This window comes from Pezoporus flaviventris, unplaced genomic scaffold (assembly GCF_033815535.1).
Source record: "Pezoporus flaviventris isolate CSIRO_AGI_PZ_B2104156 unplaced genomic scaffold, CSIRO_AGI_Pfla_v1 ptg000010l, whole genome shotgun sequence".
In the NCBI taxonomy this organism is placed as follows: Eukaryota; Metazoa; Chordata; class Aves; order Psittaciformes; family Psittacidae; genus Pezoporus; species Pezoporus flaviventris.
Window position 1 is genome coordinate 3975930 of NW_026892558.1, and position 14281 is coordinate 3990210.

The window sequence follows — 14281 nt, forward strand, 5'->3', positions numbered from 1 at the left end:
AAAAAATTAATAATGGCTAAGTGTCTGTGCTTGGGAAACACTTCAACTTGCCAGACTCTTTGGCCAAAACATCCTCATCCTCTGATTTGAACCCTCTTCTAGAAAGCCAGCTCTCTCTCCCCCGTAGGTCAGGCCTGCATGGACCTGGAAATTCCAGCAAGAGGCTTCTAAGTCTTTCCACAGTGTTGATTAAAAGCCTCACAAAACTTCTCAAGGTATATGAAATTGGGGAATGGTGTTTTTTTTTTTTGTTTTCATCACAAAGAGCAGTTTGACTCAGTGCTGAGAGACAGGTTCAGCTCTGTACCTCTACTCCTGTGTCTGATACTACAGCCCCTTAGAAGACATCCTGTCCAGGAGTAAAAAGACGTTTTCTTGGCCAGGTTTTCCTTTCCAGGACCATTTTCTTTCCAGGGCTTCTTGAACTCCCCCAGAAGTACAGGATTGGGGAATGGGATCACTTTAAATCAACAGGTGCCTTTCCACCCAAAACAACTGGCTAGTTATGGGTGACCCAGTGACACAGATTTTGCACAGATTTAACAGTATTGCCCTCACATATTTGTGCCTCCCAAGTCCTTGCTGCTGCTACTGCCAGATGCCAGCAAAGAACCTGGTGAGTCCTATTAAGCTTTAGAAAACTGAACCTAAACTGCCTTCAAAGCAAATTTGATGCCAGAAGAGGACAAACAGGCAAATCCAACACAAGGGAGGTCAGCTTTTACTTTCTCCATGCCAAACAGGACTTACAGAAAATCCCACTAGAAAGAGTCAGCAGTCTATGGCCAGTGATAAAAACAGAAGGAAAACACAGGCAGACTCATGATACTTGATTTATCTACCTAACTGAGTATTTTCCCTTCCAGTTATCTCTTCTGAGTGCTTGACTCTCTCAGAGAAAATCAATCCAGCACCTCAAGAAGCCAGCAAAGAGATGCCCACTCTATTTATCCCACTGTGGTGCAACTTTGATTCACACCCTATAGAAGCCTGCCTACAATGGGGTAAAACTTTCTGTTGGAGATGCAGTGGACTCTTGAGATGGGATTTAAGAAGATTCAGGTCTTCTCCCAGCAGTGCTGCTCTGTGGCTACAACCAAGTCATCTCACTTAGTGCTTTTTCTGTTCTCTGAAATGCGTCTTGCCCTGGTTTGTGAGATGCTTAGATTTATGCGTGAAAAGTATGACATAAACCCCAAGTATCATCACATAAAGGAAGATGAAGCTATAAAAAGCAGCCAAGGTAATGTGGGTGTCATTGAAGTCCTTACACTGAGTGCTAGAAGTGGCTTAAATTTGCTGCAGTACTCCCACTATTCCCTTTTATTAAGCATGGGGAAATACTGCCATGCAGATAAACATTGTGATGTGGTAAATATCCAGTATTTAGTGAAGTCCATTATAATTGATGAAAATGTAGCTTTCATTACTTTATGAATGCTTTATTCATATATAACTTTTTTTTTTTTTAATCCAGACAGAATGTTTTCCCTAAGCAAGTTCCAAGTAAGAGAGTAAACAACTCCTGCTAATACACCTTCATCTCTCCTGCAAGGCAGTCTCCCCTGCAAACGGAGGGCTCCTGTTACACATCCACCAACCCTGTCCACAGTCCTCTTGCAAACCTCTCTTAGTGTGGAGCACCCAGCCCCAGTAACAGATGGACACAGCTGGGTATGTCAACAGGCACAACAAAACCTTTTCCCACTGCTGCTGCCTGCCTCTGCCAGCCCTTCAACTCATGACTTCACCTTTTAATGCAATACAGTCTTTTGGCAAAGAACAATAATATATTCACTTCATGATGCTCCAACCATGACAGGGATTTTTATGGACTACCACAATATCATCTTCACTGTGGACATGCAGTTGATTAAAGGGGTCGCACTGGCAGTGAAGGAATGTGTAATGTCTTTATTTGTCGACAGGAAGGATACAAGAGTTCAAGTTTCTCTCTTCGGGTTCAGCCTCTTGGTGCTTTGATCCTAACCATTTTTGAGAATAAAAGGGAAATTTAGCTCTTAAATGCTATTTGGTTACTGGTGTCTCAGTTAATGCCATCCATAAAAAGATCAGTTTCTTTCTTACTTAGGACAAGGCTGAGACAACAGAGTTGCAATAGGAGTAGCACCAAAAAATATGTATCTTTTTAGCTAAAAAAGTCCAACCATTAACCATCTAAACAAATGAAGTGCTGTTGAGTGTTAACAATACTGATGTTAATTTATGAAGAGGGGCTAGGAGAAAGTGTTTTGAGTGTCCAAAAAGATTTTATTAAAATTAGAGAATTACACACTGTGTTACTTCTGCACCACGAACACCTGCTGACAGTATGATTGCAAAACATGACATTATTGAGGCTGTAAGAAAATACACACAAAAAAAGAGAATCCTGTTATCAAACAGAATATCTGAAGACTGTAGTTGAGTGTGTGTTTGTTTTCTTTTCTCTGACTTCTAAAAGCGTCACATCCTCAAATTCAAACAAGCAGATGGCTTCCAGAAGCACTCTGAAACCAGCAAGCTGCTTGCATTGGACACATCGTTTTGGTGTCGTGGCCTCTTGACTCTTATATTGATTTTTATTTCTTTTGGGTTTGATCTAAGGCAATTGGAGGGGATTTTAAAGTCACCAATGACCTCTGAACTTCAATGATGGCATTTTGAGGAATTTTATCTAAAAGAGGAGATAAGGGCAGAAATGGCTATTCACTCACCAGCCAGTGAAAAGAAAATGATGACATCTTCTGTGGTTTCAGTTGAAGCAGCTGAAGTAAGCCACTGAGGCTCTACAGAAAAGAGGTGATAATGCTGAGGGAATAATTGTTTAGAAGAGCATGCAATCATGGCACCACCTCTTTTAGTTGATAGTACGCAGCCATGACTCGTGACAGCTTCAGCTCTGACTCTGTGTTTTTGCAAAGTAGCAACCCTGAGCAACCCTAAGTCATACTTGTTTCTAGAGGAGCTTCTGAATTTTTGTTTCTTCACTCTGAAAGAGTGTGGAAATGTAATCTTTGATATGAAGTCGGGTGTTAGGAAACCCCAATAGTTAAAGAGCCTTGCACTGTGTTTCCCCTACAACTTGGACTGTTCTGAGCATGTCAAACCTGACCTTCATTCCTCCCAGTAAGAAATAATATGCATCTCATTCCTCACATAGACTTCCCAAGACATTGTCCTGTGATTCACTTCCCAGTTGCTAAATGGTTTGCCATGCAGAAGGTAAGCTGAAGCTCTCAGAAGGATAAGGCTGATAAATTGGCTCCTTGGGAGAAAGGGGACCTCTGATGATGGGGGTAAAGATCACCTGAAATATATAACTAAGCTTGTAACATCATATACTTAGCTGGCAGACACTTTGTGGCTCTCACAAACTCCTTCCAGCCATCAGACAATCCTGGTTTGACATTTCCATCATTGTCCTGCACCTTTTTCTGGCTATGGCGTCACGGTGGAGCCATTCCCTTCACCCAGATTCCCAGATGTCCTCACTTATTCTCACCTAGGTTATGCTCCGCTAACATCCAGGTTACTCCAGCACTCTTATTGAAGTAAAGCCACTTACTTATTAAAGAAACAGGAGCATCCTGTAGTGTAGCTACTGCTCAAATACAAGAGAAAAGGACTATATGAAGAATACTGTGCCAGCTAATTTTGGTGGCACATAGATAAATAATGATTTAATTTATCCAGATGTAGTAAAATCTGAAAAGAGCTTATAGGAAATCATGCTTGTATTTTAGTTAAAGAAATTCTAGGCTGCTTCTAGGAAGACTGACAATCATAAAATCAATGTGCCAAACTTTCATTCACAGCTTCATTGCAAAGCTGTTACAGAAATGGCAAAGGCCGCCAAACTTACAGGGGAGTGTGTGTGAATGCACTTGTCAGAAAGGAGAGCATGAAATTTTCTTCCTCCAAAGGCAACCTGGCAGCATGGAGGGGGCAGGAGAGCAAAGAACACATACTCTTGGAACTGCCAGCATACCTCAATGTTGCGGGACTCCTATTCACAGCTGGTAACTTGATCCTGAAGTCACCTCTGCAAGCAGACCAAACAAGCCTTCACTGATGGTGCTGCCCACTACGCTTGGAGAACACTGATGGAGGTCTCAAGTCATCTATCCATCCACAGCCCAACTCACTCTTCCCATGAAGAAAAGTACACTGGGATGTTGATGAGTTTGGCCAGCCAGGGTGCTGTGCTGCACTGTTAGAGGTGGATACCGGAGCTGATGCAGATAGACTTTACCGGCACTCTTTACAGCTGGTTTGCTGCATTAAGAAACCACAGAAGGCTGAAATGAAACTACATGCACCATATCTGCAGGTCGAATGTGCCTTGATACCCTTGTTTTTATGTTCATGCTCATTATTATACATGGAAGGAGGGTGTGCAGAAATGCTGGTCCCTTGGGCATAGCACTCTGTAGCTATTTTCGAGCTGGTTGCTCTGCAAGCAAAAGCCAGGGTGCTAGCAAGTAATTTCTGCAAAGTTTGCTGCTTTGATTTCTTCTGTGTGGATCAATACTAACAGTAGTATTTTATTGCCAGAGGATACTCAACTGACAGAACTATTGATTATTTGATATGTAACAGTGCATTGATACTTGATAGCAAACCACGGCACTGAAACAATAAATGTGCAGTTGTTAACAAGCAATGCAAGGCATTGAGTTTCAGTGACACCACTGGGATATCTCTTATTTCGTCTAAAATCGAACATCTTTAATGTGTCAAAAATATAATTTACTTATCTGACTTACTGAAATACCTGGGGAAAATACCTTCTTCACTGAAACCTGCACACTCAGGTCATGTTTCAAATATGTGCCAAATTCAATCAATAATTTCAGCCCCACTGTGACTAAACACTTGAGGTATTGTTGAAGGAAAAATGTTTTGTTTGATGTGTTTAAACATATATTATATTACATCGCTTTGTGCATGAACAGATTTCAATGAACGAAAAGAAATGAAATATTACACTTTGGCTGCAGTAGTTGAGCCAAAGTTATTTTTTCCACTTAGGCTTTTGATTCAGTGCAAAAAATAGGTAGATACATGTATTTGGATGGGGTGAACCCAAAATGAAACTTTTTTTATTGAACAAAGGGTTTACTTATACTTGAAAGACATAATGCTATATCCTTCCATGAGACATAAGTCTACAATTTTCTCCTATGGACACATTTAACTATCAACCACCAAACCACAAAAAGGAAATTATATAAAAAAACAATCTTATGGCTGGAAACTATTAAAAAAGGGACCTCCCTATGGTTAGGGAGAAAGAAATACTTTCTGCATAGGAAAATAATGGGTGGCACTTGCTGTTGCAGGAAAGCACACCTCAATGACTTTATTCTCTTATCCAAGCTTGGATAGGCAGGGGAGGTGACTAATAAATATGTAGGAAATCTACCTGTACTATACATAGACTTTTTCTGGGATCATACAGCCTTTTCTCTGCTATCAGCATGTCAAAGCCTGTGGGTTTAGATGCCTTAGCAACCGTCTACTATTTGGAAAGTTAGGACCAAGGGAGGCTGAATTAGTTTCTGATGGTGGCACCCCTTTTCCACTGTTAGTAGTTTAGGATGATGCAGTCTAGCTTCTCAATTGGGCCTGAGCTTCTTCAGCCACTAGCAAATTGAATCAGCCCAGAAATATTCCCAGGCATTGAGGCCAACTGGCACGCATGTTTGCATCTCTGCTTGAAACCATGTCTTAACTTCCCTAAAGCAGCAGCTAAATGCAAACAGCTCATGGGATGAACCCTGATCTTGCTAGTTGTTGTGGACCAAAGTGTGACACGGACACTGGTCTAGTAGTTTGTGTATACCCTGTCACACTCCTGTGAACATTCCCAGACACTGCTTAACTTGCTTAAGACAGATACAGCCTAAGACACTAGTATGACATATGTCCTTCTTCCTCTTTTACTGTCCAAGATCATCTCTTTCCAGCCAGGAGAAGGGAATTTTATAGCTTTAAATTTGGTTGCAACAATAATCTTTTGCTGGTTCATTAAATCATTCTTACTTAGTGAGAAACTGGAGATTATTGCTGTCTGCAATAAAAGAACAATTGCAAGGAACCAGTTGTCATGTGTTTAAAATGACAAAGATGGTATATATGGGCGACTTAACTTCATAAACAAACCAGTGACCTCTCTTTCCCATCCCACATCACTGCCATCAGCTTGGTACTACATATTCAACATATGTGATTTTAAATTTCCTACCCCTCAAAAAGCATCTCACCTCAAGTACTTGCCATATGTTCTAACCATACTACATTGGAGGACCATTATATGTCCTATTGGAACTTTTGTGCTAAACTGCCCAAGGCAAAGAGTCTGTTTTAGGAGTCCTTCCAAGTTATGAGAAAGCACACAAACCCACACCACGAGGGCAGATCTTGGCATGGTGTCACCCAAGTACGGGCAACCCCACAAGGACCCAAGAACTTCAAGGCAGCCAAGGCAGGCAGAGGAAACATTTTGTACCTACACCCTCTCAACCACACACACCACAAAGTGGAAAGGTTTCAAAGCTCCATTCAGAGCTCTTACTCTCAGTTGGCAGCCATTCAGAGGAAGCCATTCCTTTGAACGGCTTCACTTGTGACAATACTCATCCATAAGCATTATCTGTGCAGCAACCAACTTGTGGTTTGCAGATGGAGCTTGAGAGGGAGCACTTTATGTTAGTGAGCCGGCTGTATTTCAGCAATGGCAGTTTCTTGGTGAACAAGCAGCATCAAAGCTGCCATCCACCCTTTGCATTGCCTGTTTTTGCCAGGAGACTTGTGTCAGGCAGCTGATGCCTCCATCCATCTCCTATTTGAACACTTCTGTGTCCCTGGCAGCTAAAACTACCATGTGAGCTCACAACCTCAATCTTCAATGGCCGCTCCCTGTCTTAGTAACCTGTAATGCCAGGAGGATGGTGGATGACTTCATGCCAACAGAATCTAATACCTTATGATCTAGTGCAAAAGGTAAGAGAAGTAGGAAGCCCAGGAGGCACCTGATTGAAGAGGCTGGGGGAGATATGAAGAGACAGTGTTCTGCTGTGAATTTCCTCCACCTCCGTAACCTTCTATTGTTCTCCAGACCTGGTGTATAAGCTTCCCCACTACACTGACAGCACTTTGGGATTCACACACCACCAGCCCTTTTCCTTTTTTCCAATGGGAAAATGAACGGTTTGTCTTCTAGATGAAGCAAAATGTTTACAGCTCAGTTACCCCATGTTAATCATATATAGGGCTATGCTACATACTTCATAATCAGCATGGACTGCGTGGGTATGGCTTTATGCTCAGATAGACCCAAATGCATTTACATCAGACTTCACAAACGCATGTCCATCCTTCCTTCTTTCCAAAAGTGGACACAGCAGACAGACCAAACTTTCACACAACCATTGCCAATGTGCAGTCAGCAATGAATGGATGTTCCTTTATGCCCAGTTATCAAGAAGGCTGAAGATCCAACTGGCCATTAACATAAAAAGGAGGCTAATTTAAACCTACAGCAAAGTTTAAGGAGTAATCCTGCACAGGCACGTAGGTTAAGATCAGTGTAAAAGCTGTCCTTGTTTCTGTTTAGCTCTGTAAAAAGATAAATACTATCAGCGCTCTGCATTTTTTAAAACATGGGGTTTGGTTATCGGGGTTTTTTTTTACTAAAACCAGTTGAAATAGTCTTAAGCATTGCTGTTATTATCTCAAAAATGACAGACACATTTCCATGTGAATGTTCCTCTTAGCAGTCAGATATCCATGTTCACCACATGCATACCTTCAATTTGGGGACTGTAGTCCCAGGACTCAGGGTCCATTTTGTGTAGATCTTTCTGCCAAAATGGAGGTTTTAGTGATATTGCAAGGTCACCCACAACCTTGATAGAAACAGGAAGGTAGGAGAATATTAGGAAGAAACTGTAAACTGTAATATCCAACTGTAGCTGGCAAACCCAAGCATATTTGGATTGCCTGTACCAATATTTCACTCCCTTGTTTTCCTGGCCCTAGTGATTAACCACCAGAATATACCAAAGAAGGATTTTCACAGGAAGGATCTCATGATAAAAAGGCTATTCCTGGCCCTCTTTCCATCACATCATAATCTGTCCACTAATATGGCTTGAGATCTCAGCTGATCAAAAGGTCATAAGATGCTACAGCTAAGTATCATTCTGTCTCTGTTCAGCCGAAGGCCTTTTTTACTCCATGCAGCAGCCAGAGGAATGCAATAGCAAAGCCTTCAGATCTGTTTGTATAATAGATGATGTCTTTGCTATATAGCATTTGTGTTCCTTCAGGGAGTGACAACTGATAAATAAATTTCTAGTTCCCAGCAAATTTAAATAAAAAAAAAAGCAGATCATATCCCTGCACACTGTAAATATGTAAGTGCAGAGGACATGAGTTCTCACTCTTCCACCATTTCCTTTGCTAAAAAAGTGGTGGGCACCCTCAAATTCTGCCAAAATCAAGGCAGGGCAAATCTTTGAGGACATTACAAAGAGGATGGTGATAATGTAGGAGGGACTTAAAGATGTGTCACTCATTTAGACTAATGAAATGGTGAAAATTACTTCGGGGTTTTTTTTTGTTTACAAGTTATCAAAAAACAAACCCCAAAGAAAGTGGCATTACCATCATATTAATAGGAATAATGGAGTGAAAATGTGGGGAGATCTAGTAAATGGGGGGATGTGTTTCCCAGTGAATAACACTAGAGGGGACAATTTTCAAACATCCTGGAATGGACAAAAATGTACCCAACACCATCGCACTGTCCGGTTAGTCACTCCTTTACTGCAGTGTGCAGGTACTAGTGGGTCAGTGAATGCCATACATCTCCCCTAGCAATGACTACAGCCTCTTCTCTGCCCATCTTGCATCTGTGAGGTTCAGCGTGGGCAAAAACACAGATTGCTGCCCAAAACAGTAGGAAAAGAGGATACCACTGCAAACAGCTACCTGCCACCTGAAGCCCTTGTCTAGCAGGTCTGCAGAGATAGTTTCTGTGAGCATTATAATTGGAAAAAACATCAGTTTGCATTTCCTGCAGACCTAAACAGTTGTCACAACCAAATTAAACCCCTCAGCACTTCCCAGACTATTCACCCACTCCCCGCCTCTCCAGATGCAGAGCCCTACACTGGGGGCAACAGACAGTCCCTTTAACAGCAACTGGCAGTCATTTTGCTCTTCTCTGGGCTTTCAAAGCTGAGAGCCGTCAAAGATTAGCAGAAAAAAAATGTGACTATTTTTCCCTAAGAAGCAGCACTGGTAATAGGCTTCAGGAAAAATCCTCCTAAATGCAAGTGATAAGCACAGACTGTGTGAAGGCTGACAGGTCTGATTATAATTATCATTGCAAGGGGACCAGCACTAACCTCCCTTCTGGAAGTCAGTGACAACTCCTAGAAGGGAATACGCATGTGAATTATCATAAACAAAATCATTGCAAGTGGAATCGTCTTTCACTAAATAAGGCCTGATTTGGGAAAAAAAAAAAGAAAACCAACAATCAAACAAACAAAACCCTGAGCACTTATTAAAGATCATCCATGTAGAAACTGGCACTTGTTTGTACACTTAAGTTTCACTGACTTCAGGACTTCAAGAAGATAGGAATAAAGGAATGAAGCAGAACACATGAAGCATGGGGTGGAGCCATACATGTAAAAAAGTGTTTGAAAATAAAGGATACCTGCTGAAACCACTCTGAAAGATCATTTCTTGCAACATAACATGAATAGAGAATACCAGAGATCATGTTAGCCCAGGCTGAGCTAAATATTCAAAACTAAGACAAAACTCAGTCAGCCTTTTACCAACCTTTCTCCCTTCCTCACATTTTAGCACAAAGAAAGTGAAAAAGAACCAACATAGAGCACTTCAAACTGCATGTATACATTGACTGAAATATCACAACATTAGCTTTCAGCAGGGTTTTGAGGTAGATATTGTAGGTACTAGTCCTTTAAGATCATCTTGCACTAACATTTTTTGTGCTTTCTCTGACAGCATTATATTTTCTTAGCCCGTTTTGGCATTTCACATTCTATTTCCATCAGAAACTCAGAAACAGAGAAACATGGGCAGTGTGGTGTAAGAATAGCAGTACAGTAGCTTTTTCTTTTAGAACACAGGAAAATAGGTATTATCTGCTTAATAGTGGGCTATTAATAGCCCAGTTAATAGTGGGCTATAACTGCAGAGGAGATGAGGAGAAGAGCTTCAGAGTCAAAGGCAGTTCTAGGAGTTTCATTCTCATCATATCTCAATAGAGTGAAGCAAATAAATTGTACGAGGAGACATATGGAAGCTCACTACATAAATGTCCTATTTAAGGCTCTTTCATACATCCTAATTAGGTCCTGGTGTCCGGAGGTTGGTAACAATTATTCATACGCAGCTCATTTGGATACAATGCAAACTGTTCTGAAACCCAAACCATCATAATGGCATGAATTAAAAAGAAGCCTGATTTAGAATCACAGAATCACAGAATAGTTAGGGTTGGAAAGGACCTTAAGATAATCTAGTTCCAACCCCCCTGCCATGGGCAGGGACATCTCACACTAAACCATCTCACCCAAGGCTCTGTCCAACCTGGCCTTGAACACTGCCAGGGATGGAGCATTCACAACCTCCCTGGGCAACCCATTCCAGTGCCTCACCACCCTTACAGAATTAGCTTGTTCTTTTTAGACTCTTTTGCTTAGCACTTGAAATATCAGTTTCCGTGCTACATGCATCTACCTTTTTTTTTTGTCCAAAACTGCAATAATGGTCTGGAAAGGGAAAAGGAAGAAACAAAAACTTTCATAGCCACAAACCCTTTTTCTTACCTTGTTCACGGATTTTGTCACTGCACTCTGCACAGGGAACCCACAGTCTCGTCCCAGATTCTTCATCTGACTCTGTTGAGTTTCCCAGAGCAAAGAGAAAAGAGAAAACCTTTATTGCGGGAATGACTGCACAGAAAACGGTCACAAGCATCCAAAATTTCAGTTTGCCCTTCTCCATTTCCATATATCCTACTCCCTGCCCACCACCACCTGAACACCCAGTGCTAGGGTTCACCTTCAGCACTACTCAGTTTTGGAAGGTCCCCCAAGCTCCATAACCCATACAGGTACATAGGTTTCCCCTCCCAAGTAGCCCTGGTAAGCATATTGGCATTAGAGGGCCATCCCAGCTTTCCCCAGCAGCCCCAGGGCATACAATGAGCTATGATGGCAGGGAATGATGCCATGGATTCCTACGACAGCCCACTTTGGAAAAGCTTGGGAAGAGCAAGAAGGTGTCACAGGATGCCAACCCGCCTGCTTTGTTTAACAGTTAAAAGCAGGGAGCTGAAGCCAAGGATTACGACATTGCAAAACCATTTAAAACAGGGTAAATGCTTGTGATTCAACATCGTGACTGCAGCAAACTCACTCTGCCCTGTGCTCCTACACTTCTGGTATGAAAATTAGAACTTCCTCTCCCCTTCTTCCCTTCTCACCTCCTCTCCCCTCTTTCTCCACCTCTGCAGCCATTCACACAAAGGTGAAATATTTTACATTTTCACCTGTGGTGACTCAGATCAGAGTGTGTCTGCTTTGCTTTGCTTTTCATTGATTTTGTCCAAGGCATCCTTTTAAACGGCAGCCTGTGCAAAGATAATAGGTGGCACTATTTGCTGTAACTGGAATCAGCAACAGATCAACCATCTGCCACTTCAGGGGTCTGAGATTAACCCAGCTACTGGACTGTGACTGCAAAGCATTTGCACATGTAGATTACAGAAATGCGAGGTTACTGATCAAAAAGAAGAAAGACTAGGAGTGGAGAAGGTGTGGTCAGACCGGGTGGAAGACAAGCCTTGGAAGAACCCTCCAGATTAACCCTTTCAGACACAAGTCCTCTCATAACAACTCCAAGCTGACAATGTTTCCCATTATAAAGTGTTAAAACAATGAAGGATTTGAAGGAAGCAACTTGAGATTCATGAGACATCATGTTCAAGGGAAATACACCCAGAGACAACGCTTTGACACAAGGAGCAATAAAATCAAAGACATTCAGCTGCCTTGTCAATGCCTTGCTGGGCTCTTTGGAAAGCATGAACAAGCTGCCCAGATGGCTTACTTGGACCACCTAGAAAGTCCAAGAGTAATATTTTTGTCACAAGATGGACAAGATCTGTTACACATGCTATGTTACTCCAGAGCATTGTCAAGATATTGAGGACACAGAAGAGGTTTGCGTTCTGATATATCAAGGTTTAGGAAGATATCTTCATTTGCTGTCCTCAGTTTACCTTCCTGAGTATCAAACGCCACATTGCTACTTTGTGTAGTTGGATGCTGCCAGTCTACATTCATATTTGTCCGTACCTTTGGTATCCTCTCTATAAATCTGTTGGGAATTGTTATTTGGTAACTGAAGTATCACGAGATCTAAATCAGTAGTAAATACAAGTTGGTTCCACATCTGAAAGCATGAGCTGTGACCTTGGGCAGCTTCATGGTGGGTTAGGGTCTCCTCTGCTTACTTTGATGTGGGCTTTAAACCCCATTCTTGACATTTGCTTTTGTAGGCTGGAATCCATAGTCAAGTATCTCAGGATAAAAAGGAGGAGGTTGAGACTACAGAAAGAGATGCAGCTGCAGGCAAAAGTATCAGCAAGGACTTCTAGGAAATTCAGACAAGTCTAGATGGTATGTGTCCTTGGTGAAGATGGTAGCTTAAATACACAGCTTATCTCATTAAGTCCAAAGAGGCAACTGAAAATCAAAAAACAACCATATGTGTGCATACAAACCCATGTATTTTACGTATGTACCTTATTCATGAAGAACAGGTAGGATTTGGTGGAAGGTATAACATACACTGATTACTCCATGGTGCATACCTAACCCTTTTGATGACTTTTGTCATGGCTTCTTCATGCTCTCTGGGCCAAGCACTACATACCCTTCATTTGCAACAGAATAAAAAGAGCAAGAAGAGACGAAAGTATGTCCTCTGTATAAGCCCAAGTGGAGCTGCGGCAACTACTTGGTACAAGGCACACCTGAGGGCTGAGGAAGAGCAAGGGGTCAGTCACTGCAGACATCTTACTCCATACAAAACCTGCTGGCATCACTTCAGAAATGAGTGCACCTCCCAACAGTGTTAATTTGGGACTGAGCTTTTGATCCTCTGCAGAAGAAAGACCATCAGTCTGCAAAGAGCTGTGAGAAGAATGTGAGGAGAGCAGGCTGGATAACACCTTTAAGTCCCCTTAAATTACCCACTATCACAGTATTTCCACAAAGCATTGCTTGAACAGAATTAGGTTTTCCAAAACCAGGTCTATGTGTCTGAAACCAAAGGTGAGGTTTGAAGTGGTTTGGATATGTACTAGGGCATGGTCTTCAGGTGAGAGAATGGTCATGGAAATCATCCCATTCCTGGGACTACAAACTGGGCCAAGCTAACAACCCAACAACCCACAAGCTTTTGAGATGCAGCAAGTTAATGAGCCTCAGCCTGTGTTTTAGAAAGGTCTCCTTGAACTTGACCTACTGGCTGTGTGAGTGCTAAAACTGCTGTTAAAACAGGATCTGGACCTGTTTTCAAACCCAAAGGCAGGAGTTTTCTCTTTCTCTAGCCTCTAATTTCTGTAAAGCCTACCTAAAACTTCAGATCTGGAAGGGAACAATCCAGACAGGATCATGCTCATATGGTGGTGGAAAATCTTTGCATTCAGTTTCAACTATTGAACTACTACAAGAAATGCTTATGTTGGTAATAATTTAAAAGGGTTTAAAAAAAATCAAAACCCCATTACAAAAGAAAAAAAAAAAAAAGGGTATGTTTATGTGCCTTTTCCTAGCCTGTGAATAGAAGGAAGAGAGGACAAGTCCAGGGCAAAACCTTTCCTTTTAAACAAATACCACAACAAAACTGCAGCTCATCCCTTACAAATAAATCCACCTTATAAATTGCTGTTGAAGTTTCAGCAGTGTATGACATTTTTGTTTGTTTTATCCAGGCAGGCTTTGCAGGAAGGTGCTTTTGCAACCGAAGCACTGACACTGCATTAGACAAGTGCTCAGCTGAGCCATGGAGCCGCCTGGAAGTTGCCTCGCCCCTCAGCAAATGGAAAGAGGAGGGGAGCACAGATGCAGGTGACGCTGCACCTTGCAGAGATTTGCATGTCCTACAAGTAACCTTGCATCAGGATACAGAACCACGAGAGCAGCCTTATGGGTATGGA

General features: G+C 41.9%; 1 protein-coding gene across 4 annotated transcripts in view; it reads right to left on the bottom strand.

Annotated features, from left to right (window-relative positions):
- Positions 1-14281, bottom strand: part of SETBP1 (SET binding protein 1) — a 268746-nt gene that overhangs the window by 135929 nt on the left and 118536 nt on the right. For 3 of the 4 annotated variants that reach the window (XM_061450574.1, XM_061450572.1, XM_061450575.1), the window contains one exon: positions 10881-10952. The exons of the other annotated variant lie outside the window; for it this stretch is intronic. In XM_061450574.1, coding sequence (XP_061306558.1) covers positions 10881-10952 — 72 coding nt within the window. The remainder of the gene's footprint in view (positions 1-10880; positions 10953-14281) is intronic. 4 annotated transcript variants of the gene reach the window in all.